The 25390-nt window shown below is 41.0% G+C and overlaps 1 protein-coding gene across 2 annotated transcripts in view; it reads right to left on the bottom strand.

Annotated features, from left to right (window-relative positions):
• IREB2 (iron responsive element binding protein 2) overlaps nucleotides 1-25390 on the bottom strand; it is a 42563-nt gene extending 17173 nt beyond the window's left edge. The window contains exons 1-12 of one of the 2 annotated variants that reach the window (XM_075273761.1): nucleotides 25287-25390; nucleotides 21915-21972; nucleotides 21703-21792; nucleotides 18579-18744; nucleotides 15677-15814; nucleotides 14347-14562; nucleotides 14166-14235; nucleotides 7486-7669; nucleotides 6265-6404; nucleotides 5375-5546; nucleotides 1110-1207; nucleotides 557-673 (exon numbers count right to left, since the gene is read on the bottom strand). In XM_075273761.1, coding sequence (XP_075129862.1) covers nucleotides 557-673; nucleotides 1110-1207; nucleotides 5375-5546; nucleotides 6265-6404; nucleotides 7486-7669; nucleotides 14166-14235; nucleotides 14347-14562; nucleotides 15677-15814; nucleotides 18579-18744; nucleotides 21703-21792; nucleotides 21915-21972; nucleotides 25287-25343 — 1506 coding nt within the window. In that variant the 5' untranslated portion in view covers nucleotides 25344-25390. The remainder of the gene's footprint in view (nucleotides 1-556; nucleotides 674-1109; nucleotides 1208-5374; nucleotides 5547-6264; nucleotides 6405-7485; nucleotides 7670-14165; nucleotides 14236-14346; nucleotides 14563-15676; nucleotides 15815-18578; nucleotides 18745-21702; nucleotides 21793-21914; nucleotides 21973-25286) is intronic. The other variant, XM_075273762.1, reaches the window with a different exon arrangement.

The following is a 25390-nucleotide window of genomic DNA, read 5'->3' as shown; positions in this document are numbered from 1 at the left end:
AGTTCTGACTAATTTTAGACTTAAAACAGACTGTATAAAGTTTCTATATTTCTATAGAAAGAATAAAATAAGTTTGGTCTTAAAGCATTTACTTTGTTCACATACTTCATTTTCAACATATTACAGCTTTCAAAAGAAAGGAGTAATGTAAACTAAAGAATTAGCCTTAAAAGGCATGGATACCTTTGAGAGTAGTTTATTACTGCAATGTACAGTATGTAGTTGTAATATTTTTCTATGCATCCTGCATGTCATATATTGCAGGCTGATCTGTCCCATTTTCATTGAAAACAGTCACGTAAGCGGTCTGATGGCTGAGTTTTTAGCCTTAAGCTCCTGAGAAGGAACTAACACAATTTGAATTCTGATTAATTTCATACGAATTCAACTTAAATTAGAGTTTATGAGCTCGAGGACAACATGGATAAGCGTTGTAGAGTAAGCCGTCATACAGCAACTGTAACGGATTTCATTGTGAATGAATGAATGAGAAAAAGTACATGTTACAGAAGATTTGCAATAAAAAGCTGGAGGTGCGATTCTAGAGTTAACACACCTTTTCATTTAAACAGGATTCAAAATCCTTCTTCATATCAGTTACAGATACTCTGTCTTGGGGTCTTTTTGGGCCACTAACATAGGGAACAATGGTGTTTAAATTGATTTCCAAAACCTAAAAAAATTAAAGAAAAGAAGAGATTACCGTACACAAAATATAGACGAGGGGAAAAATTACTGTACAGCAAATATCTATTGTGTTATTAGTTTAATATATCTGCAAAAAGAATATGCTAGAAACGTCTCATGTATCAATGACAAAAATGATCCTTGCCCCCTTGCTGCTGAGTGTAGGCTGTCGTGGGGGAAGAGAGCTGTTTATCAAACACAAAGTGGGAAAGCTCTCCTCACGAATACTGAAGACTCATAAGCATGTGACGTGCATAGGATTTGTACAGGAATTTAGACAAAGAACACAGTCTCTATACCTTTGGACTGAAAGTATACAGCCCTAAACTAGTGCAACATATCATACTTATAGATCTGCTTTAAAGCACCAAGTCCAGACACATCAATACTATTGTACAGTATTAACCCTTGGGCATTGTTACCTTGGAATACCTTGGTATTTGTGTACCATTTTCTTCTCTAAGCAACTTCACAGCTTTTAAATAGGCTTTAAATATCCTTAACTGATGCAGATCAACACCTATCATGGAGGAGGAAAGAAAAACACATCAGATTAAATTACACTACTTCATAGCAATACTGAAGAACTGCCACATTTAATAAAGTAGCCTCATACACTGCCTTCAGTCAGGACCAATAATTAAAAGGATTTTCCAGGCTTTAAAAAAACAAAACAAAAAACCCCACTGATGACCAGACTGTAGCTGATACATAGGAAGTAGACAATTTCTACTCTCTGTGCCAGAGCAGGGTATTGTAGAACTGTCCACATTCACTTAAATGGGAGCTCAGCTGCACTAACTCAGTTCAGTCACTATACTACACAGAACAGACCTGTCTGCTTCCTGTTCCTGTTTCATTGTATCAGCCACTGAGAACAGCTGATCAGTGAGGGGTGCCAGGTGAAAGACCCTCACCGATCAGATATTGGTGACCTATCCTTGCGGTAGGTCAGCATTAACTTTAACATAGTAAAGTTTAAAGAAAAGGTCTACTCCCCTAATAGTACACATTATAATTGTATGCAAAGCCATACTTAGGCTGATGACCAGAATGGACATCTTAAAGGGAGTCTGTCAGCAGGAAAATGGTGATGTAACCATCCTAAGTACCAAGAAGACACCAGTCTCACAAGCACCCTCATAGCTTTATTTTCTTGCTTATTTCATTGGGGAACACAGCAGCTTGGGTATAGACCTGTCCACTAGAAGGCTGACTGTAGGAATATCAAAAGAAGTAGTCTCCACCTCCAAGCTATACCCTCTTCACAGAAACTGTGTTAGCCAGTTTTAGCCTAGTGTCTGTTGGAGGCAGACACAACCTGACTCAGGTCTTTCTGTCTTACATAATTTTTAGTTTTCTTTCAGGTGCGGGGGGGGGGGGGGGTCTCCAGCGTGTACACCACACCAGTAGTGCCCTCCTGTGGGTACTGCGCTCGTTAAAAGAGTGCCTCGCCAAACACCCAGTTCCCACTCACTGCATCGGCAGCCCACTGCTGAGTGCAAAGTTCACCGAGGGGATGACCCTGTGGCTCCTGAAGACATGAGATAGGAGAGTATTGCAATCTCCCTCCCCTTTCCTTGGCAGGGCAGGTTTTCTTGGACATGGCCACTCCAGGGGAACTCTACTAGCAGCACCCAACCAAGTGGCAGCCTGTCCAACATTTTTAGTGGGTCATAGCGAATGACCACCATTTTTCCACCACGGTTTAGGTTTGTACTTCTCTACTGTCCAGCCTTTAGCAGACTCTGCCTAACTCCACTTAAGTCCCTAAGGCTGCCTTTGTCTTATTGGTTCTTACTAATAGAAAGCCATGTGTACTTTAGAATTATTATTATTCCCTCATTCAATATGGCACTGGTAAATACAGTTTGGGGTGGTGCTCAGATCATACTTTGTGCCTTTTACCTATAAGGCTTGAGTAATTTCCTGTATGGGTTCTAGTGGCCATGCATTTGATTAGTGACTAGAGGACTAATTCACTGTGCAATATTCCCTTGGATTCTGGGAGGATTTTAGCTGCTTCAGAAGTTCTGTCAAGAGGCAGGAAAACAAATAAGATGTCAATTGACTGAATGAGTGTACAGCTGGGCGGGCAAAGCAGCATAGCTAGAAACAGCCTCTCCAGGCACTGCCATGCCTCAAAGCACTTCATTCTAAATTGTATATCAAGAAAAAATAAATTTTTAAAAAAATGAAATCAAGATTTACAAAAATAATGGTAGGAGGGTATTTGTAAGACTATTTACTACTAGGAACCGGGGGCTGATTGCATCTCCATTTTCATGCTGAACATCCTTTAACTCTGTCCCGCACCATATAATAGTACATCACGGAGCAGTGAAACTTCCCAGTTCATGATGTACTAGTATGTCATGGCAACGGTACCTGCTCAAAAGCTGTATGATACAGATGAAATCCACTTGTAACACCCGTGGTTGATTTTTACGTCATGCTGCACCATTGATCAGAAAATCACTGGTTCAGATGTTAAAAAATAAATAAACAAAAATTCAAAAGTAGTATTTAATGAGGACCTTTCACCATTTTGCCCATAGGCAAAATTGCGCTGTGCTGTGAGAGCCGGGAGGAACGCCCCCTCCCTCTGCTCGCAGTACTCGTCCATAGACGAGCATTATCAGGGAGGGAGGGGGCGTTCCTCCCGGCTCTCACAGCACAGCGCGATTGGCTGTGCTGTGAAGAAGGACGTCTCTGGCTAACTGTCAGAAACGCCCTTCTGACCATAGAAGAGCTACGGTACCAGACCGTAAGCTCTTCACACCGGGCACAGATTGGGAAAGCCGACAGTGCGCTGAACTCAGCGCACTGTCAGCTTTCCGGCAGTATATAGAACTGCCTGTGGGCAAAATGGTGAAAGGTCCTCTTTAAAAATGACTCAAAAATGCCTCTTTTCTCATATTATTTATAAAACTTAAAATAAAAAAGCAATACATATTTTGCATTGCTGAATCCATAACAGCCTGTACTACCACAAAACATTCGTTAACCCACACGGTGAATATTGTATTAGAGAAAAAAGAAGAAAAAAAAAACAAAAAAAAAAACACCACAGCAAAAAGTCAAAAGTAATTTTTCTTCATGTCGCCAAATAGATGATCAAAAAAGAAGTACCATAGATCTGTTGAAATGCCTGGAGGGTATGTCTTTGGGGGAAGACCAACCACTAGAAAGTATAGATATAGAAGCTCTATACTCATCTACACCACATGAGGACAGCCTAAGTGCTGTAGAGTATTTTATCAGGTGAAGAGGCTGCCAATACTGGGTCCACAATAACTTCCTGATGAACCTCAAATGTCTAAATTTCACATCCATATTGTTTTAATGCCTCTAAAATGCTTAAAGGGGTATTACCAACTCACTTGCGCAGCAGCCTGCAGGCTGTCTGCTCTGTTCACTTCCTGGTTTTCTCTGCACATTGGTGGGCTGGGTTTCACTTGCTCTGCTATCTGCTAGGTTTGCAGTCAGTAATGAGGGATTGGTTGTAAATGAATTACCACAGCATGAAGCTGATGTGGCAGAGCTGGATTTGAGTCAGTTGCAATACATACAGAGGTACCTGACTCCCTATCTCAGCCCTTATCAGCCAAATTCAATTAAACCGACTGATAAATGGAAAAGCTCAAATCCCGGAGTTCTCTACAAGTTCACTAAATCACTTGTCTGTGGAAAAGACATACACAGCTCAGTGCTGGGTCCACTGAGGAGATAAGCTCAGCACCAGGCCAGTGGTCATGGAAACAGAGTGTAAACAATGAAGTGAATAAATTAAGATAGCGGCCAAACATAGCAGTTTTGCTGAAGCAATGTATTTAGGAAAAAGTCTTAAATCCACATAAACTAGTATTATAGATAGGATCCTTGTGATGGGACAACCCCTTTAAGGGGTTAACAAACTCCCTAAATGCCATTATGGATTATTTGAAGGGTGCAGTTTTGAAAATGCATTGATTTATGGGAAGGGGGACTGTGAACTTTCTGTCTAAAGCACTGTGAGAAAAAACGCGAAGCACTGCAGCCTAAGTTTTTCCTGCAGCGCTTTTTCGCTGCAGGACGTCCAATGGGGCTTTAGTCTTAGGGTGCATGCACACTACGTAACGCCGGGCGTGTATGAGAGCCGTACACGCCGGCATTACGGCAGACTGCCGAACACTTCCCATTCACTTCAATGGGAGCGCTCGTAACAGCGGCGTTTACGAGCGCTCCCATTGAAGTGAATGGGAAGTGTTCGGCAGCCCTGCTGTAACGCCGGCGTGTACGGCTCTCATACACGCCCGGCGTTACGTAGTGTGCATGCACCCTTAGGGTGCATTCAGACTACGTAACGCCGGGCGTGTATGAGAGCCGTACACGCCGGCATTACGGCAGACTGCCGAACACTTCCCATTCACTTCAATGGGAGCGCTCGTAACAGCGGCGTTTACGAGCGCTCCCATTGAAGTGAATGGGAAGTGTTCGGCAGTCTGCTGTAACGCCGGCGTGTACGGCTCTCATACACGCCCGGCGTTACGTAGTGTGAATGCACCCTTAAGGTGTTTTTTAGGTTGTGTCCATGAGGAGTTAATTGACTATGGTGAAGTTTTTTTGTTTTGTTTTTTTTTTCTTTCATGGCTGAAACATTTCAGTTTTCTTTTAATAAATATTGGTCCCAGTTCAAAATGCTTACCAGTTTGTTTAAAGTGGCTAAGGGTTACTTGGTCCACTGGAAAGAAGGCCACTGTGGCACTATACTCTGGACACATGTTGGCTATTGTGGTACGATCGGCAACTGAAAGCTGAGACACCCCTTCTCCAAAGAATTCCACAAACCTCCCAGACAAATCAGCTTGTCGTAAGTGCTGCAGGAAAAGAGAAAAAGTTTGCTTTAAGGCACTTTCAAGGTAAACATTTGTTACAATCGCTCCAGTGGCAGCACCGCCAGTCCTGCGCTGCATGTGAGATGGCTGGAAAGGACCCGGTGACACCACAGCACAAGGGACAGGAGAGTATGAATTTTTTTTTTTAATGTTACACCTTCTGCAAACCTCCTCAATTCATGGACAACTCCTTTAAAAGGTTAACCGTTACACTGAAAGTAAATTCATTATAGATTTACTTCACTGATAAAATTCCAAATGAGTTAAGACTCCAGGATTAGAGATGAGCGAGTACTGTTCGGATCAGCCGATCCGAACAGCACGCTCGCATAGAAATGAATGGACGTAGCCGGCACGCGGGGGGTGTTAAGCGGCCGGCCACCATCAAAGCGGAAGTACCAGGTGCATCCATTCATTTCTATGGAGCGTGCTGTTCGGATCGGCTGATCCGAACAGTACTCGCTCATCTCTATCCAGGATTCATTTGAGAGTGTCAAAATGTCTCACATATTGTATTGCATACATTAGTTAGAACTGGGAAAAGTTAGGAAAGTAAACCTCTTTTCTAAGAGCCATGTATGACTTTAAAAACACCTCTTAATGTGGACATATCCTAGAAGATACTGAGAAGTCTCAGTATACAAAGTTATCCAATAACCAGTTACAACTAAACACTGCAGGTTTAGTGTCAAATTCTCACCTTAGTGATGCTTAAAACAACATCTATGGAAGTGGAAAGTTGAGATACTGAGCCGGTTAGCTCACATCCGACAACCTCTGGTAAAGTTAATGTGATGGGTACGCCAAGCATAGCTGCTTCTGATTCTATTCCTCCGACACCTTGAAAAATTAATATTGGTGAAACAGACAGGCCATATCATTGTATAAAAACTCCTTGATTTTGTTTACTACCTAATAAACAAATGGTGCTTATGCATGTGACTGGCAAAGATATATTCTGAACAGAAAATTAACTCCATCAAAGTAATGAAGCCACAGTCGTGCAGACATGTTGCTGTTCTATCCAGCTCTATGGGAATTTACAATATTACAACTTTTTTTTCTTCATAAAAATGAAGATGAAGGATGAAGTTCAGATTTTCTTTTTTCAAACTTTTTCGACGATTGAAGAAAGTGCTCTTGAAGAAATGTCACTGGGCTTGCCCACTGGAAAGATTTACTTATTTATCTTTCCTTATCTCCTCACAGCTTTCAAAATCTTTGTAGACAATTTCAATGCCATTCTTTCCCAGGCTATATAGAAATGTATGTTGATCATGGCATATTGCATGTTGCGTACTTTCAAGTCGGAGAGTTTTTCTTGCTTTTTTGGTGTTCATTTTGTGGCAGTTTTTTTTTTTTTTTTTTTTTTTTTTTTTAGCCAAAGCCAGAAACGCATTCAGGAAGGAGATCAAACCCTTCCTGCACACTGCACGTGTGTTTCCAGTATACACCCACTCGTAGTATATTTGTTGCAGAACTTTCTGCACCTATTACATACATTTTCCATATATGCACTTGCTGCAAAAAAATTGCCAAATAATATGCCACATAAGGCTTCAGCACAAGCACATTTTAACAGCTGTAATGGCTGGATGTGGTTCTATACCTCTCAATGATACCCGATTCAGCGTGACAGTCCCAGATGGTGGGTGCTGTCCCACTGTGACCAACATTACAGTGAGACAATGAGATGGAATATCGTCTTATACACTGGTCTTAAATCAAGCCCTGGTAGCGTCAGATGTGCCACAATTATCAAGGGAAACGCAACCAGTTCATGTTCTGAGCTATAAATTATAATACATGTGTGGACTATGGAGGCCTCACCCTGTTAATACTAAAAAAATAAAAGTGTTAAACTCATGACTTCTATGTGGCCTAAGCAGTAAAAACAAATCAATCATTATATTTTACTCACCTAAGCCCAAGATTCCAAGGCCATTCACCATAGTAGTATGAGAATCCGTACCAAGGACACTGTCTGGATACAAGAGGTCTTTTTCCTCCATAACTAATCTGGACAGGTACTCCAAATTCACCTGATGCACTGTTCCAGTTTCTGGAGGGATCACTGTGACATTCTTAAAAGCCTTTGAACACCACTGAAACAAAGATTAACTGAAGCATTAAAGTAGAAGATTTATTTTATTCATTCGCTATTCCATTTTATCTGAAAATTGAGGGTCGTCTTTCTCCATTTGAGTCAAGTTATCTCAGGGCAACCTCCTGACAGTAACATGGCTTTCTGATCTCTCAGAGGTCACCATTCCAGGCAATAGACCTTTTTGTATGATTCAAGCAGCATGGAATGTACCACAAAGGCTATCCACAGGGGACAAAATCTGCAATGACTAGCTACTGCTGATATAAAACAGCTCGTGTCACACACCTATAATGGACGAGATCACAGTGTGGACTCCTTGACTGTATATTTTTGGTCTCTTCAATTATTTGGGAAAATACATAAAGAAAAGGATAAGTTGCAATTTCCCTCAGTAGCAGTGATAGTGCAGTCCTCTAGCTGCCTAAAAGTGATGCACAGTGAAAGAAAATATAAAAGTCATGAGCTGGGGAGAAGCTGGATTATAGGGATATGAAGGCACTATACATGAAGAAGCCAGGAGAGTGACAGAGAATCAAAGGAGTGGTGCAGGGTAAATAAAGAAACAGGATCTTGCCTGGAATGCTTCTTTAACTTGAAGTCGTCTTTGGTGTTTCAACAATAAAGTGGCTGGCCAGGATTTTTTTTTTTTTTTTTACATTTCTTTTAACTCCTTAGTGACCAGCCTATTTTAGACCTTAATGACCAAGCCAAATTTTGGAAATTTTCCCTGTGTGACTTTGTTAGTGAATAATTCTGTAACAGTATAGCGCATCCAAGCGATTCTGATATTGTTTTTTTGTGACATGTTGTACTTTACTGAGAAGGTACAATTAGACTGATATAACGTGTGTAAATTTATTAAAAAACTCGCAAATGCTGAAAATTTTGAAATTTTTTCAATGTTTTCCATTTTCATCTGCGATATCTCAATATATGCACAATAATACAGGGCAAAAAAGTTAGTAGTTATATACTTCCAAATGTTCCTTTTGTGTTTCAAGCATATTTGAAATAATTTTAGCATATTTGAGTAATTTAGACAATTTACAAGTTTATCAAGTTTATAAGCAAATTTTGGAAATTTGGAGTATGTGATTTTTTCCTGTACCAAGCTATGTTTGCAGACAGGAATAGGTGACATAATGACAGAAACCCCCATTAAATGACCCAATTTGTAAAACTAGACCCCTTTAGGTATTCTTTGAGGGGTTTAGTGAGCATTTTGATCAAAAAAATATTGTTTTGCAAGAATTATTACAAATGATGAAAAAAAATTACATTTTCATTTTCTTCAAATATGTGTCATTTTAAAGCCAGTTTTTTTTGCACACAACACATCAAAAAGAAGAAACACACCCCAAAATATATCACCCCACTTCTCCCGTGTTAAAAAATGTACACTTTGTGGCCTTAGTCCTATGTACGCACATATAGTAGGGCCGAAGAGGTAGGGAGTGCCAAATTTATTTCAAAACACAAATTTTGCTTTCAGATATTTTAGGCCCATTGCACATTTGAACAAGATTTCAGTTACCAAAACAATTGAAAACCCCCATAAATGACCCCATTTTATAAACTAGACCCCTTAAGGTATTCATTGAGGGGTATAGTGAGTACTTTGACCCCATAAGTTTTTAGAAAATTTGCGTCAAACAAAAAATTTCATATTTTTTTACACAAAAGTGTCATTTTATAGGCAGTTTTTTTGCACATAACACATGAAAATGAAGAAAAACACTCCAAAGTAGATGACTCCATGTCTCCTGTGTTCAAAAACGTACACTTTGTGGCCTTAATTCTATGTACGGACGCACGGTAGGGCCCAAAAAGAAGGGAGCACCAACTGGATTTCAAGACACAATTTTTGCTTCCAAATGTTTCAGGCCCATTATGCATTCAAACAAGATTTGAGTTACCAAAACAATTTAAAACCCCAATAAATGACACCATTTTATAAACTAGACCCCTTGAGGTATTCATTGAGGGGTATAATGAGTATTTTGACCCCATAGGTTTTAAAAGAATTTGTGTCAAACAAAAAATTGTCATATTTTTTACACAAAAGAGTCATTTTAAAGGCAGTTTTTTTGCACACATGCCATGAAAATAAAGAAAAACACCCCAAAATAGATGGCCCCATTTCTCCCGTATTCAAAAATGTACACTTTGTGGCCTTAATCCTATGTACGGATGCATGGTAGTGCCCAAAAAGATGGGAGCACCAACTGGATTTCAAGACACAAATTTTGCTTGCAGATATTTCAGGCCCATTGCACATTCAAACAAGATTTGAGTTACCAAAACAATTGAAATGACCCCATTTGATAAACTAGACCCCTTAAGGTATTCATTGAGGGGTATAGTGAGTATTTTGACCCTATAGCCGTTTCACAGATTTTACTAACCTTGGCATGTGTAGATTAAAAATTACTAAAATGTCCCTTTATCCCCAAAGTTTTCATTTTCACAAGGGGTTAAAAGAGAAAAAGCCCCCCCACAGTTTGTTACACAATTTCTTCTGAACACGGCAATACCCCATATGTGATCATAATCTGCTGTATGGGAACATGGTGGGGCTCAGAATGGGAAGAGCGCTATTTGGCTTTTGGAGGGCAGATGTGGCTGGAATAGTATTCAGGTGCCATGTCGCATTTGCTGAGCCCCTAAAGTATCAATACAATGGAAACCCCTCAAATGTGACCCCATTTTAAAAACTACACCCTTCAAAGAATGTATCAAGGGGTATTATCATTTTGAGCCTAAAAATGCTTCCCAAAAATTAATGTACAAAATGAAAATTGAAATTTTTAAAGAATATGCCATTTCGGTGCCCAATACGTTGCCCCCACTTTGTGTTGTCAGAGACCTGCACTCCTAAAACTATTAAGGGGACATCCCGAGGGGCAAAAAATTATATATCTGGGTGTAAACTGCTGCTTGGGCACACAGCAGGGCTCAGAAGGGAAGGAGCACTGCGCTTTTTAGCTTTTGGGGTACAAATTTAGAGGGACCCTCTGGGCGCCATGATGTTTTTGCAGATCCCTGGAGTTGACAGTAAACTGGAATTCCCCAATAAGTGACCCCATTTTGTAGGGGCAATTTTAGGGTCTCTGTAAATGTGACATGGTGTCCAAACACCAACAATCTAAATCTGCACTCCAAATGCACATAGCGGTCCTTCACATCTGCGCCCTGCTGTGTACCCAAATGGCAGTGTATGCCGACATGTATGACACTGGTGTACCCCAGATAACGGACTTAATGCCATATGTGGGTAGAAATGGCTGTTTGGTACAGCCGGGCACAGAATCGAAGGAGCGCTATTTTGGTTTTTGGCGCAGTTTGGTTTTTGGACGTCATGCCACTTTTGCGAAGACCCTGAATTGCCAATAAAGTGGAATCTGCAGACATGTCACCCTATTTTGGACACTAGCCCACTGATGGGATATATCAAGTGGTGTAGCGAGCGTTTTTAACCCTTGAGGGTTGCATTTATTTAGTTTCCAGAAATGAAATCGCAACTGAAAATGAGAAGTTAAAAATGAAATTTTTCCAGAGATTCGCCATTTTAGTGCCCGATATGTTGTGCCCAACTTATGTCAGCAGAGGTACACACTCCAAAAACTGGTAAGTGGGTATCCCGGGCACAACAGCTTTCAGAGCGTTCATCTCTGATACAAGGCGGGTACAACATATTATGCACTGAAATGACGTATTCCTGGAAAAATTGTCATTTTCACTTCTCACAATCAGCTTCATATTCATTTATGGATAATAAGTTATAGCAACACTTGGGGGTTAAAAATGCTCTCTGTACCCCTGGCTAAATCCTTCAGGGGTGTAGTTTCCAAAATAAGGTCACATATCAGGGGATCCCACTTTACTGGCGTTTCAGCTCTACAAAAGTGTCATGGCATCCAAAAACCAAACCGTCTGTGCTCCAAAAACCCAATAACCCTTCTTCCCTTCTGTGTCCGGCTGTGCCCCTATATCAGTTTATACCCACATATGACATTACGTACATTATCCCGGGTACACCAGTGTCATACATGTGTCATACATGTGACATAAACTGCAGTTTGGGCGCACAGCAGGGCGCAGAAGGGAAGGAGCGCGATGTGGCTTTTGGAGCACAGATTTGGATGTTTGGTATCTGGACGTGATGTCATGTTTGTAGAGCCTGTAAGGTACCAGAAAAGTGGATTCCCCAAAGGAGTGACCCCATTTTGAAAACTGCACCCCTCATAGAATTTCTCAGGGGGTGTAGTGAGTATTAGTATCTGGACGTGACTGCACAGCGGATGGTGAAGAGGGAGTATATAAGCTGTGCGGAGAACATTGCAGACACCAAATTCCCTACTATGTCCCAGTAGCTCCTATGATTGGGGGAGTCACTCTGGGGGTCACTTTGGGGGTCATTTCTGGTGTCTGTTCCCTCATAAGCTGTAAATCTGGGGTGTCCCCTGATATCCGCTCGCACCGCTTATATATTCCCTTCCTGATGCAGCCAGTCGTGTTCTAATGATTTGGCGATTTTGCGGGTTTTTGTCTTCACATTGTTAGATGCTATATTTTCTTTATTTTTCTGGTGATGCGGCCATATAAGGGCTTGTTGTTTGCAGGATGAGATGTATTTTGTAATGACACCATTTTTGGGTGCCTATATTCTATTGAATACATTTTATTAACTCTTTTTTTGCTGGATTAAAAAAAAAAAAAAAAAAATCAATTCTGGCATTGCATTCTACCTTTTAAATTTTGCGCCATGCAGCGTACAGGATAAGTAACATGTGACCTTTATTCTGCGGGTCGGTACGGTTACGGCGATACCTCATTTATAGTATTTTTTTATGCAATACTAATTCTGCAGAACAAAAACACATTTGGGGACATAAATCAGTGATTTTTGCATCGCCATCTTCTGAGAGGCGTAACATTTTTATTTTTTGGTTGACAGTGTTGGTTGAGGGCTTATTTTTTGCGGGACAACCTGCGCTTTTTATTGGTACTGTTGTCGGGTGCATATGACTTTTTGATCACTTTTTATAGTATATTTTCTAAGGTGAGATGGCGAAAAATCACTACTTCCGGCGGGTTTTTTCCGTTTTTTTTCCCCCCGACGTTTACCATATACATTAAATATTGTTTCAGTTTTATTGTACAGATTGTTACGGACGCGGCGATACCAAATATGTATTGTTTTTATTAATTTTTAGTTTTTTTTTTTACATAACTCATTTTCTATAGAAAAAAGGGGATTTTTGGGGCTTTATAACTTTATTTATTTTTTTCAAAAGCTTTATTTATTTATTTTTCACTTTTTATTTCACTTTTTTATGTTTCCCTTTTAGGACACTTGATTCAGCAATGATTTCATTGCTGAATCAGTATTACAGGCTGGAGACACAGGAGACACAGGCTGCATGTGTCTCCAGTCTGTATCAGGAAGCCAAGCGATGTAGTCGCATCGCTTGGCTTCCTGAGTACTGGGGGCAGGATCAACCAGGTAATGGAGGCTCAGGCAGTCTGGGGTCACTGGCCAGACCCCAGACTGCATGTTTTGTATATCGGCACCCTCCGATCTCACCGCGGGGGGTGCCGATCTGACCGGCAACACAGCGGAACCGCTTCAGTTCCGTGATCATGTTTGATCACGGAACTGAAGGGGTTAAAACCCCCCCCCATCGGAGCCCCCTCCGATGGGGGGTTATGGAGCAAGGTCTTAGCTGTAAGATACAGCTAAGACTTGCTCCAACTACATCGGCACTGAAAGGGAATCCTTCCCTGACTGCCCGACGTAGTTTTCCTATAGGGCAGTCAGGAAGGACCTGTCAGTGCCGACGTAGATTCCCTATGGGCCGGTCGTTAAGGGGTTAAACTCATGGCCTATCCTTAGTATAGGCCATAAACATCTGATTGGTGGAGACCTGATAGGTGCCCCCCCATCCCCACCGATGAGCTGCACAAAGACACTTCCTCTGCACATACTATGCACTGCACAGAGCCAAAATTAGCCAGGTGCGGGTACTGCAGCTCAGTTTCCACAGACTTTAGCTGCTTCATTAACTGCATCTTTTTCTTGCTCTTTTTTTTTTTTTCTGAGGAGTACTTCCATTCTCCTAGTTCACTAAAAAGGTGCAAGATGTCCAAGTACTGAAATGCTGCCCATGTACTGAAATGCAGTTCCCCTTTTTTGTGTTTTAAAACGGGTACATATTACAAATGCATCATAAAATGTTACTACAAATATTACATATAAATAAATAAATCAATATAAATAAATAAATATGGGATGGGAAGCAGAATAAGAAGACAAGAGTCTTGATAAATGCCTCCCAAAGAGTCCAGCTATTACAAATGAAGGATTCAGAACACATTCTCGCTGAAGCACTCAGTCGAAACCCCTGGCCAAACACAATAGCCGGGGGCTTCATTTAGTGAAATGTAAAGTCCCAAAAGATGTGCCATATAATCAATAATTCCACTAACCTTACCTTAAAAAATTGAAGCCTTTCTTTATTCCGGTTAAATTCAATCTCAAGACTCTTTAATGCAGCTTCTGGTCTATAAATAGAGGAAGCACAAAAAGTTAAATATAAAAATTTGGTCTTTGTAAGGAACAATAAATTATTAAAAGTAAAACTGTTCTTTAGAATATTATAAAAGGAGTCTTACTCAGGGATGGGTTGCAAATGGAAAGGACATAACATTGGGGTGTTCTCAATCTGTTCACGAGAGATCCTGCTTGATGTTCCAGAATCACAGGCTCCCTTGCAGCTACTTTGTCCTCTACAGTGGGATTTAGTACCTGCTGCTTTAGCTGGCGAGTGCTTGGACGCTGGTCTATGTGAATCAACTGAGATTGTGGTAGGAACAGTCTGTGCTGCACTGCTGTGAGAAAGAGTCATGTGACTAATAGGCTATTTGGTACACTTAAAGTAACTTCCTAAAACACAAATAATGCACATAAAAAACTTTGCTACATAAAACAATGTTGTACTTAAAGTCTACTACTAGCAAAAAAAACTGTTATATACTGCTGCTCGGCTGTTTGGTGGCATTGTCAAAATGCAATCTTACCTTTTAGATATTAAGATTAAGTTTTGGGTCCACTCAACCAGGGGACACCTGCTGTAGTACCGATATTCTTAGGTCATCACCCAATGCTACGTCCAGCAGTGGAAGACTTCACATGTTCCTTAGACATATGCAGAGACCACAAAAGAAGATGGTGCTCCAGCAGATGTGGCCCTGCTCTGAGTGCTACAAATAGTTCATTTGCATATGGAATAAAAGTCGAATTTCTCATCAGAAGGGCTGAATTTTTACACAAGAAAGGTATGTACAGTAGTGTGACCAACTGTCCTTAAAAGGGGGTTGTCCAGGGGAAAAAAAAAAAAAACCTTTTTCTCTGGAAGGTGGAATAAAAGCAAACACACCACACATCACTGCTGAGGCCAATCAGCAGCCTAAGGAAAGGGCACGGGATGGCACTTGAATATGTCACCTGTTACATCCCGTGACCTTTCCTCAGGCCTCTGATTGGTTTCAGAGATCATGTGCACTGGACCAAGCCCTTTTTCACATTCCATGGTCTCCAAAGAAAAACATTTTTTTTTCCTCTCGGGGGTTTAGGGCCTCAAGCCTGATGTATACAGTAGAAAAAAATAAAAAGTTTTATTCTGCTGCAGATGAGTTATGACTTTTCTGGTAGTTGCTGTCACATATCGAATGTCCAACTAAAGCCACTGGACAGCACAGCGTGCTTCAATGCGAATGTATTGGGAGCTGCAGGTGAAGAGTCGTAACTCATCTCTGTTAGAATAAGACAGTTTCTGCCACAACGGATGGGACTGGCGTAATCAGATTTGGGGCCCTAAACCCCAGGATAAGGGCATGTTGCTGTTTTAGGAACCCCAAATCTATTGAGAGGATCTCTTTAAAGTAACCTACAAAAATGTGTTTAGAGGAAGAACATGCAAGATGTATTAATTAAGTAAAATACCATTTAGAAAAATCCAACTGCAAAGAATGATCAACAATGAGATCAGTTGGACAGGCTGGATTCACCAGGTGTGGATCTCTGTCAAGTTTCTTCAAAGCATCTCTCATTGCAGCAAAGTCAACCATTGCAGGAATGCCACTACAGTAAGAAAAATATATATATTTCAATAGCAGTTTTCACAAAACACAGAAGGAAGACCAGGCAAAAATAATTTTTTTTAAACTAGTTAATAAGGTCTACAACATCAATGCCTAAATATTTTCATTACGTACAACAGTTATTAACCTGAACAGCACTTCAGATGTAAATTCTAGGTTTCATCTGGATCTTTACGCGTGTTGCTTCATGCTTTATGACCGACAAAGTACTTAAATGGTTATAGGAGTTAAATTATTGGATAAAGGGCGGGCGGTGGGTGGGGTTTGGGGACGGAGGGAGATGATGTTGTGGCTTATTTCTATTCATGTGTAGTTTTTCTTTTTGTTTATTTGTGCTTACATTCTATTGTCTTCCACTGTATTATCTGTTCTGTTATGCACTTTTCAATAAAAAAAAAAAAAAAATTATAGGCTAAATGTAATCACACTAAAGGCGTATTCCCATCTTGGCCAAGCATGGGAATATGAGGCTATAGTCGTGACCACCAGGAAACATGGAAACAGCTAGACGTTTTGGAAATAGAAATGACAGAAACAACAAAGTACAGTGAGCTACTCCACTTACATACCCTCACCGAGTTTAGGAAATAACAAAACTGCTACAGTTTCCATGACTTCTGTTTACCTCTATAAGAGTTAAGGAAACAGTGTTGAAAAGCCACATTTGGTGGTTTCTGTAACTCCCAAACACCTCAGGGAATAGGCTATTCTAATGAGAGCCTTTTCTCTGGATGTAGCCAGCCACTCATCCCGAATTAGACCTAAATTCTTGTGAATGGGAAATATTTTTTTGTTTTTGTCCTAAGCCCTGCAAACCTTTCATCACGAATGGTTTGCTTCTCCCGAACGTCTATATTTGTGGTGTTTCTAATAGCAAAAAGAAGTTCCTGAGTAAATTCCGATGAGAAGTATTAAAGTCTCTCCTCGATATCTGAATCTCTGATGAAGCAGAGCGGCCACCATATTTAAAGACCAGGCATTCACCATACTATTACAGTGGATGTCAGGAATGGGTTAAAATCAGGTTGTGTAGCAGCCACATGAAGCTGCAATAGACTGGAGAGATTTACTGATGTCTGTGGGATCAGTTTTTAGACCTGCCCTGTCCAGAGGTAATTGTGTAGGGAGGGGAGGGAGTAGGTATGCTGAGGGCATCATCTATTGTGAATGGGGATGGGGGGGGAGGGGGATTCTATAATAGAGGTGTTCTTTTCCATTATAATCCTGCCCTTTATGATGATAAAATGACTGCTGAAAAATAAGCAGAATGGTATATAGCATACAGAACAGAAATGTAAGCATATTATTAGGGTAAGTGGCCAGTGTAAAAACAGTAGAATTATGGGATTTTTATTTATTTATTTTATTTTTAAATATAGATCTTGACCTGAAAATTTTAAATAAACTTCATTAAAAACATGCAGGTATTAGAGGCTTATCTTGAAAAATAGCAGTGTTAAAACAGCTCCCTGACTCATAGTGTAGCAGAGTTATAATAATAATAATTATTATTATTTAATTTATATAGCACCATTAATTCCATGGTGCTTTACATTTGGGGGTTACATACAATACACAAAATATACAGGTAGATATAATACTAGTAATGACTGACTGGCACAGTGGGGTAGAGGGCCCTGCCCGTGAGGGCTTACAGTCTATGAGGTAAGAGGGGTAGAGACAGAAGGAGAGGGGGAGACTGTACAGATGTCAGTGCGGTGATAGTGTTATTGGAGGTTGTAGGCCTTCCTGAATAGGTGAGTCTTCAGGGCCTTCTTGAATCCTGTGATTGTGGGGGTCAGTCTTATGTGTCGTGGTAAGGAGTTCCAGAGTATGGGGGATGTGCAGGAGAAATCTTGGAGACGGTTGTGCGAGGAGCGGATGAGAGCAGAGCGGAGTAGGAGGTCGTTGGAGGATCTGAGGTTACGTGTGGGCAGGTAGCGGGAGATTAGGTCAGAGATATATGGAGAGGACAGGTTGTGGATGGCTTTGTATGTTAGCGTTAGTAGCGTTAAAAAACTGCAGCCAAAACTGCACCTCTTTCTCCCCCTCCCCTCTACATAAACTTCTATGTAGAATGTAACCCTTTATAAATGGAAAATGAGATAGTTCTTTAATATATGACAAGATTTCCTTTATTCACCTACACTATTCATTTATGAAAAGTTGCTTTATAATGTTATTGACTGAACTGTAATTTTTCATTTAATTTAAGTCAAGACAATAGTACTGTTCACAAGATCTCTCCTGGATTTTTAAGGTTGTGGCTGTATTCCATTTCCTGGAGGTTGTTATAATTCAGGACATAAACCCTCCTATACTGTCTATAGGACAGTATGGGAATCCTCCTATACTGTCTATATACATACTTATGTATAGTTGAAGGGGTTTACCAAGCTAAAATTCTATCTTTTATTAAGGCCGTGAAGTCCCCATCGCACATGACCGCCGAAAGACATGGGATGTCATAGCCGTCGAGTTCTTCTGCAAAGGACAGCTGAGCAGCAGGACACCAGAGCACCAGGACAGGTTAGTAGTTTCTGTTTTGTTTTTACCCCAACCTTCCCCCCAATTAAAAAATAACATTTTAGCTCGAAAAAAATACCTAAGGAATTCCTTCTAAATTAATTTAAAAAAATAAAATATATACCACTTATTTTCAGTTATGTGATGTGATTATACCATTGATAAAAGTACAGAAGCCTCTTTTGTGCGATCAACAATCACTACCACACAATACTCACGTGAAATCCTGCAGGACAACACGAGCTGGAAGGAAGGGAATTTCTTGGCATTCACAGTTAGTTTTCCACCTCAAGACTTTCATAGCATCGTCCTCCTTTACCAACACCCCATCACAGTTACGCACTACAGCTTCCAGCATAACTCTGATGCAGAAAGGCAAGGCATCTGCAACAGAAAGAAAGTGTTAAAAATATAATCTAGTGAACAATTAAAGGGGGTGTCTCACGCTAGGTTCACACTAGCACCCGGAGTCGTTCTGAGCTTTCCATCTTCTGCATGCAGAAGACGGAAAGCTGTCAGACCGGGTCCGGCCGTGTGCGCCGGTGAGCCTTTTATGCTCTCCGATGCGAAACCGTTTTTTTTAAACCGGACACAGAGTACTGCATGTCTGACTGTGTCAGATTTAAAAAAAACGGTTTTGTGGCGGAGAGCATAAAACGCTCACCGGCGATCACTGACCGACATCTTTCAAACCCATTCAAATGAATGGGTATGAAAGAGTCCCGCAGGTTTCCGTCTCCTGCTCTGTTTTGTGCAGGAAACGGAAACCTGTATGAACGGAGACCGGGCGCAGATGTAAACAAGCCCTGAGAAAGTCAACAGCTGTCCAATGTGCATTTTTGGACACGGGATGCTTAATTTATGTTTTTTTTTTATCTTTATTTGAGAACTAGAAAAATGGGGGAGGATTTGAATTTTTCTTTTAAAAGATATATAGTTAAGACAGGCCTGGGAGCCTTCATAAGGCTCCAGGCTGTCATGAGTACAGTATCTTTGGGGCATTTTTAGCAAAGTAAGACAACTGAAAGGTGGTATAAACCTAGATTACACAGTGTAAAGATACACCAGATTTATCATCTAGGATTAACCATTGTGGTAAAATGATGCATTGCTAGACTGCCTGTCTAAGTTTGTACTATCAAACTATTTGTATCTGGGCCAAACTGTGTAACATGGAACCCTTTAAAAGGAATGTGTAATCAGAAAATGACCTATTTTTTTTTTATTATGTTTTTGCTATTTTTTTGTTGATCTTTTTCAAATTTCGATGTCAGTATTCATAGTTTAAAAGCATCAAAAATCCTACAGTGTTCACTCTAGCCTCTAAGCCTAACAATATCCTGACACTTCCTGTTGTGTGGTGTTACCTCATTATCAGTACAGAATACACTCACCGGCCACTTTATTAGGTACACCTGTCCAACTGCTCGTTAACACTTCATTTCTAATCAGCCAATCACATGGCGGCAACTCAGTGCATTTAGGCATGTAGACATGGTCAAGACAATCTCCTGCAGTTCAAACCGAGCATCAGTATGGGGAAGAAAGGTGATTTGAGTGCCTTTGAACGTGGCATGGTTGTTGGTGCCAGAAGGGCTGGTCTGAGTATTTCAGAAACTGCTGATCTACTGGGATTTTCACGCACAGTCATCTCTAGGGTTTACAGAGAATGGTCCGAAAAAGAAAAAACATCCAGTGAGCGGCAGTTCTGTGGGCGGAAATGCGTTGTTGATGCCAGAGGTCAGAGGAGAATGGCCAGACTGGTTCGAGCTGATAGAAAGGCAACAGTGACTCAAATAGCCACCCGTTACAACAAAGGTAGCCAGAAGAGCATCTCTGAACGCACAGTACGTCGAACTTTGAGGCTACAGATGGGCTACAGCAGCAGAAGACCACACCGGGTGCCACTCCTTTCAGCTAAGAACAGGAAACTGAGGCTACAATTTGCACAAGCTCATCGAAATTGGACAATTGAAGATTGGAAAAACGTTGCCTGGTCTGATGAGTCTCGATTTCTGCTGCGACATTCGGATGGTAGGGTCAGAATTTGGCGTCAACAACATGAAAGCATGGATCCATCCTGCCTTGTATCAACGGTTCAGGCTGGTGGTGGTGGTGTCATGGTGTGGGGAATATTTTCTTGGCACTCTTTGGGCCCCTTGGTACCAATTGAGCATCGTTGCAACGCCAAAGCCTACCTGAGTATTGTTGCTGACCATGTCCATCCCTTTATGACCACAATGTACCCAACATCTGATGGCTACTTTCAGCAGGATAATGCGCCATGTCATAAAGCTGGAATCATCTCAGACTGGTTTCTTGAACATGACAATGAGTTCACTGTACTCCAATGGCCTCCACAGTCACCAGATCTCAATCCAATAGAGCATCTTTGGGATGTGGTGGAACGGGAGATTCGCATCATGGATGTGCAGCCGACAAATCTGCGGCAACTGTGTGATGCCATCATGTCAATATGGACCAAAATCTCTGAGGAATGCTTCCAGCACCTTGTTGAATCTATGCCACGAAGAATTGAGGCAGTTCTGAAGGCAAAAGGGGGTCCAACCCGTTACTAGCATGGTGTACCTAATAAAGTGGCCGGTGAGTGTATGTTGACAATTAGAATGATAGGCATCATGTACTTAGATAACATAGGGACCACCATTCACAATAAGTAATGGTTACAGCTCATCTACTTCCCCTTCAGTGCACACTGCATGTCATACTCTCCCATACTCTCAATGAACATCTTCAGACCATTGTGTTCATACTGCATCTTGCTACTGTAAGAGTATGTTCACAGAGTTTTTTGCAGGTGGATTTTGACACGGACTGAAGAGAAAGTGAAAAAAAATGGCGGAATCATGGGATTTTGAATGAATCCCTCCCTCCCCAGCTAAAGGGTGCTTTCTCATTTGCAATGCATAATGCGCTCTTCTGGTCCTTTGTAAAACCAGAAAAACAGATTAGCATTTAAGATGGATTTGTCCACCGACTATAATGGGGCTCCTCCATTGCTTCATTTCAAACAGACTCTCATGCAGATGTGAACATTGCCTTATCAATATATTACATGTACTCCTGTAATAGTAACAATAAAGACTTCAACCAATCATATAAAAAAACAAGTCCTCATCCAGCTACATCTATGGAAAAGTCTAAAGGTTACTGTTCTCACAACCCAGCGACATAAAAATGATTTTTCTCCAAAAACAATCTTTTCTTATTGTGTAAATACACTAAAACATAAAGACCTATATTTATTGTCCTGTAAAACAGTTGATAGGTATTTTTACTACACCATAAACCTGTATATTATTTTAGCTGTTCACTACTCACCGTACTCTGAGCCCTGCAATTTTGAAATATTGAAAAAAGTCTTATCCGGGCTGCACTCAAGTGTTTCCACCAAGTACTTGAAGGGGTTCTCTGTGAAACAATACAAGAAGAAAATACAAGAAGAAATGTATTAGACATTGACACTACCAAAAAAAAAAAAAAAAAAATTATATATATAGTATCTCATGACAGTGAGTTCTTTAAGTATCTACCTTTAACATTAGCTGAGCCAGTCATCCTCTTATCTCCCTGACCGGGCCGGACACCGCCCTGAGAAAATATAATAAACCATATAAAAAAAAACATGTCTTCATCAAAACAGGCAAATAAAACAATTTTATTATTTTGTTGATCTGTAAGGTACTTGTCTTAATATACTAGATCAAACTGATATATAAGGGGTCAGTTAAGAAAGTAATAAAAGTGTTATCAGACCTTAACTCACATGAGAAAATTAAGTCTGCTACACTGCATTTTTCTAGATAGGCATAAAGCTATGTGGTTAATAGTAGAAGCCTCTTATATGAACCTACAGGACCACCTCCTCTTCACTGTTTCTTACACTTCCTTGGAACTACACAAGCTTGTGTAAGAAGAAGTCTGAGATGGTGCATGGAGCATATGCTGTACATTTTGCTGCGTGTAACATCTTGGATTTGTTCTTACACAAGTCGGGGTAGTTCCAAAGATGTGTAAGAAACAGTGTGGAGGAGGACTCCCGATTTTAAGAAGAGGCTCCAAGACTGAGAAAAACCACGTATTAAAAAAAACAAACAAACCCCTAAACAAGTGTCTTCCATCTTAAAACTATTTTTAAGGGATTTTCTTATTGATGATCTGTCCTTAGAATAGGTCATAAATATGTGATTAGTTGGAGACTATTACCCTGGACCCTCACATATTAGCTGCTTGAAGAGGCTGCAGGGCTCTTGAGTACCACGGCCTTTTCCCTGTGCCAATGCAGTCTTGTCCTTTGGTCACATGTTACAGCAGCAGTTCAGTCCAATTCAAGTGAAAGGGGTAGAACTGTAATACCAGGCACAATCCCTACACAATGTACAGGGCTGTGCTTGGTATGCGGTGAACCTGTGGACTTCAACCAGGTCAACTGTGGTGGGCCCCATCACTCACATAGTTATTATCTATCAATATGTGAGCCCTGGAAAACGCCTTTATGCAAACCACAGGTATTTTGCAGACCATACTGATTCCTAGGTAAATATGAATCTATGGCATGGACTAACAAACATGCGATTGCTATGTTTAGACACCAGTGTTACTGATCTCAGACGAAAAGTAAAAGGTAGGACAGAAAAACTAGATTTGCTAGATGCTGAGATCCTACTGCACAAAACACTGACAGCTCTGGCATTCCACTCATTTATGATACATTTATATCAGTGCTTTCCAATCCATTCATCTGGTTTAAGGGTGAATTCACACTGAGTAAACGCTAGCTTATTCTGAACGTAAAACACGTTCAGAATAAGCGGCGTCTAAAGCAGCTCCATTCATTTCTATGGGAGCGGGGATACGAGCGCTCCCCATAGAAATGAATGGGCTGCTTCTTTCACTCCGTGCAGTCCCATTGAAGTGAATGGGGAGTGCCGGCGTGTACGCTCCGGCATGAGCAGAGCTTGCCGTATACGCCGGCACTCCCCATTCACTTCAATGGGACTGCACGGAGTGAAAGAAGCAGCCCATTCATTTCTATGGGGAGCGCTCGTATCCCCGCTCCCATAGAAATGAATGGAGCTGCTTTAGACGCCGCTTATTCTGAACGTGTTTTACGTTCAGAATAAGCTAGCGTTTACTCAGTGTGAATTCACCCTAAGGGTGCATGCAGACTACGTAACGCCGGGCGTGTATGAGAGCCGTACACGCCGGCATTACGGCAGACTGCCGAACACTTCCCATTCACTTCAATGGGAGCGCTCGTAAACGCCGCTGTTACGAGCGCTCCCATTGAAGTGAATGGGAAGTGTTCGGCAGTCTGCCGTAATGCCGGCGTGTACGGCTCTCATACACGCCCGGCGTTACGTAGTCTGAATGCACCCTAATGGAGCACCAGAAGAACAGAAAAACGAACATCACTAAATCCCAAAAATGACAGGCACAAACAGATACAGGAAACCATTGATTATAATGGTGGAGGTTTTTTTATGCACAATGCACGATGGTGCATCTCTTGAACAATCTAAAAGGTATGAAGGTATTCAGCAAAATGCACTGTGGCTGGATTGATACCAAGTTTCTGTTTACTTCTTGTGTACAGACAAGATCACTTGATTCAGTACAGGAAAAAAAGAACAAAAGTTCCAGAACTTTATGCATTGAATCAAACAAGCGTACTGTAATTTCCCAACATCAGAACGTCCTAGGAACTGACCATCACTCTTTCTGCCTCTTGCTGAATATTACTGTGTACAGGGATGTTTAAAAGGTACAGAAAATGAGGCTACAATGCTTACTGTTTGAAGTGACCCTCCACTACCCTCACTTTCTCTAACTTACACAGCCGGATACACTGTAACATTCAGTGAGGCAGAAACAGCTCTCATTACAGAAGCAAGGGAAAGTGTAAAACAGTACAGGATTTCACAGAAAGGAGACATTTGTTAATAATGTATATTACCAAAATGTATTAATGACACTGACAGAATATCTAAAGTTGTACAAAGGTTTAATGGAGTCTTCAGTTCCTTCATTAACAATATCTGCTTGTTTTTTTTTTTTTTAACTTTCCTATGAAACATCACCAGGCAATTCATTGTAGTATATAAAGGCACAGGCAGCTGATCATAACTGGACCACCCTTGTCTTCATGTCCTATACATGAATATGTCCTATACATGAATATGGAAGCCATTGGGGTGGGCATAGAGTGCTGTGCCTACCAAATGTGGGAAAAATATCAACTCTCTAGAACCATTATCCCACCTCAGACTGATGTAAAGTCATGGCCATAGTGACAGCTCTGGTAGGATGTTAAGGGCAAAACACCACAAGAATGATTGATGACAATTGACAGTGGTGGATGGATAAAAAAATATTTTTTTTTCCTAGTCACTACGGTATTAGACATTTATTTTCAGCAGCCCTGACACCCCCTCAAACGCTGGGGTTTCTTCCAATGACATGAGTGGGGTACATACATAACAGATAAGAGGGGCTATGCAGAGACAAGAGGAAGCCCCATGAAAAATGACTGTGATCAGACTGTAAGCAGTCTATACAGATCATAGGTTACTTCATGGGTCTACTTAGCAGGGTACAGACACTGGCTAATAAAAATAATATAATATACAGGTGTTATAATAATAATGTACTGTACTATAACAAAGAAGGTATTATACTAGACTGCACAAGGGGCCTACTAAAAGCCACAGCACCATGACATGAGGAAAACTGACAGCATGCCTGGAGTGGAAGACAGAAGGGCTATAGCAAAACAACAGCAAGGAATGCACCATCCATGGCAAGTAAGAAGAGCACAGAGCACAAAGCAGACATGGCGAACACAAGGGCGAGGCGGGTGACCACAATCCACATAACAAGTACAAGTCCCTGAGGTCACAGCTCACCGAGCGAAGCGACGATGTCTCCGTCTCCCCGTCAACTCCCGAGCTTACAGTCGCCATGTTGACTCCACCGGAGCCAGCTGCCCGATGACGTCGACTTTGCAGAT

This window comes from Leptodactylus fuscus, chromosome 5 (genome assembly GCF_031893055.1).
Source record: "Leptodactylus fuscus isolate aLepFus1 chromosome 5, aLepFus1.hap2, whole genome shotgun sequence".
Classification (NCBI taxonomy): Eukaryota; Metazoa; Chordata; class Amphibia; order Anura; family Leptodactylidae; genus Leptodactylus; species Leptodactylus fuscus.
This window is presented reverse-complemented; position numbering and strand designations above follow the sequence as displayed.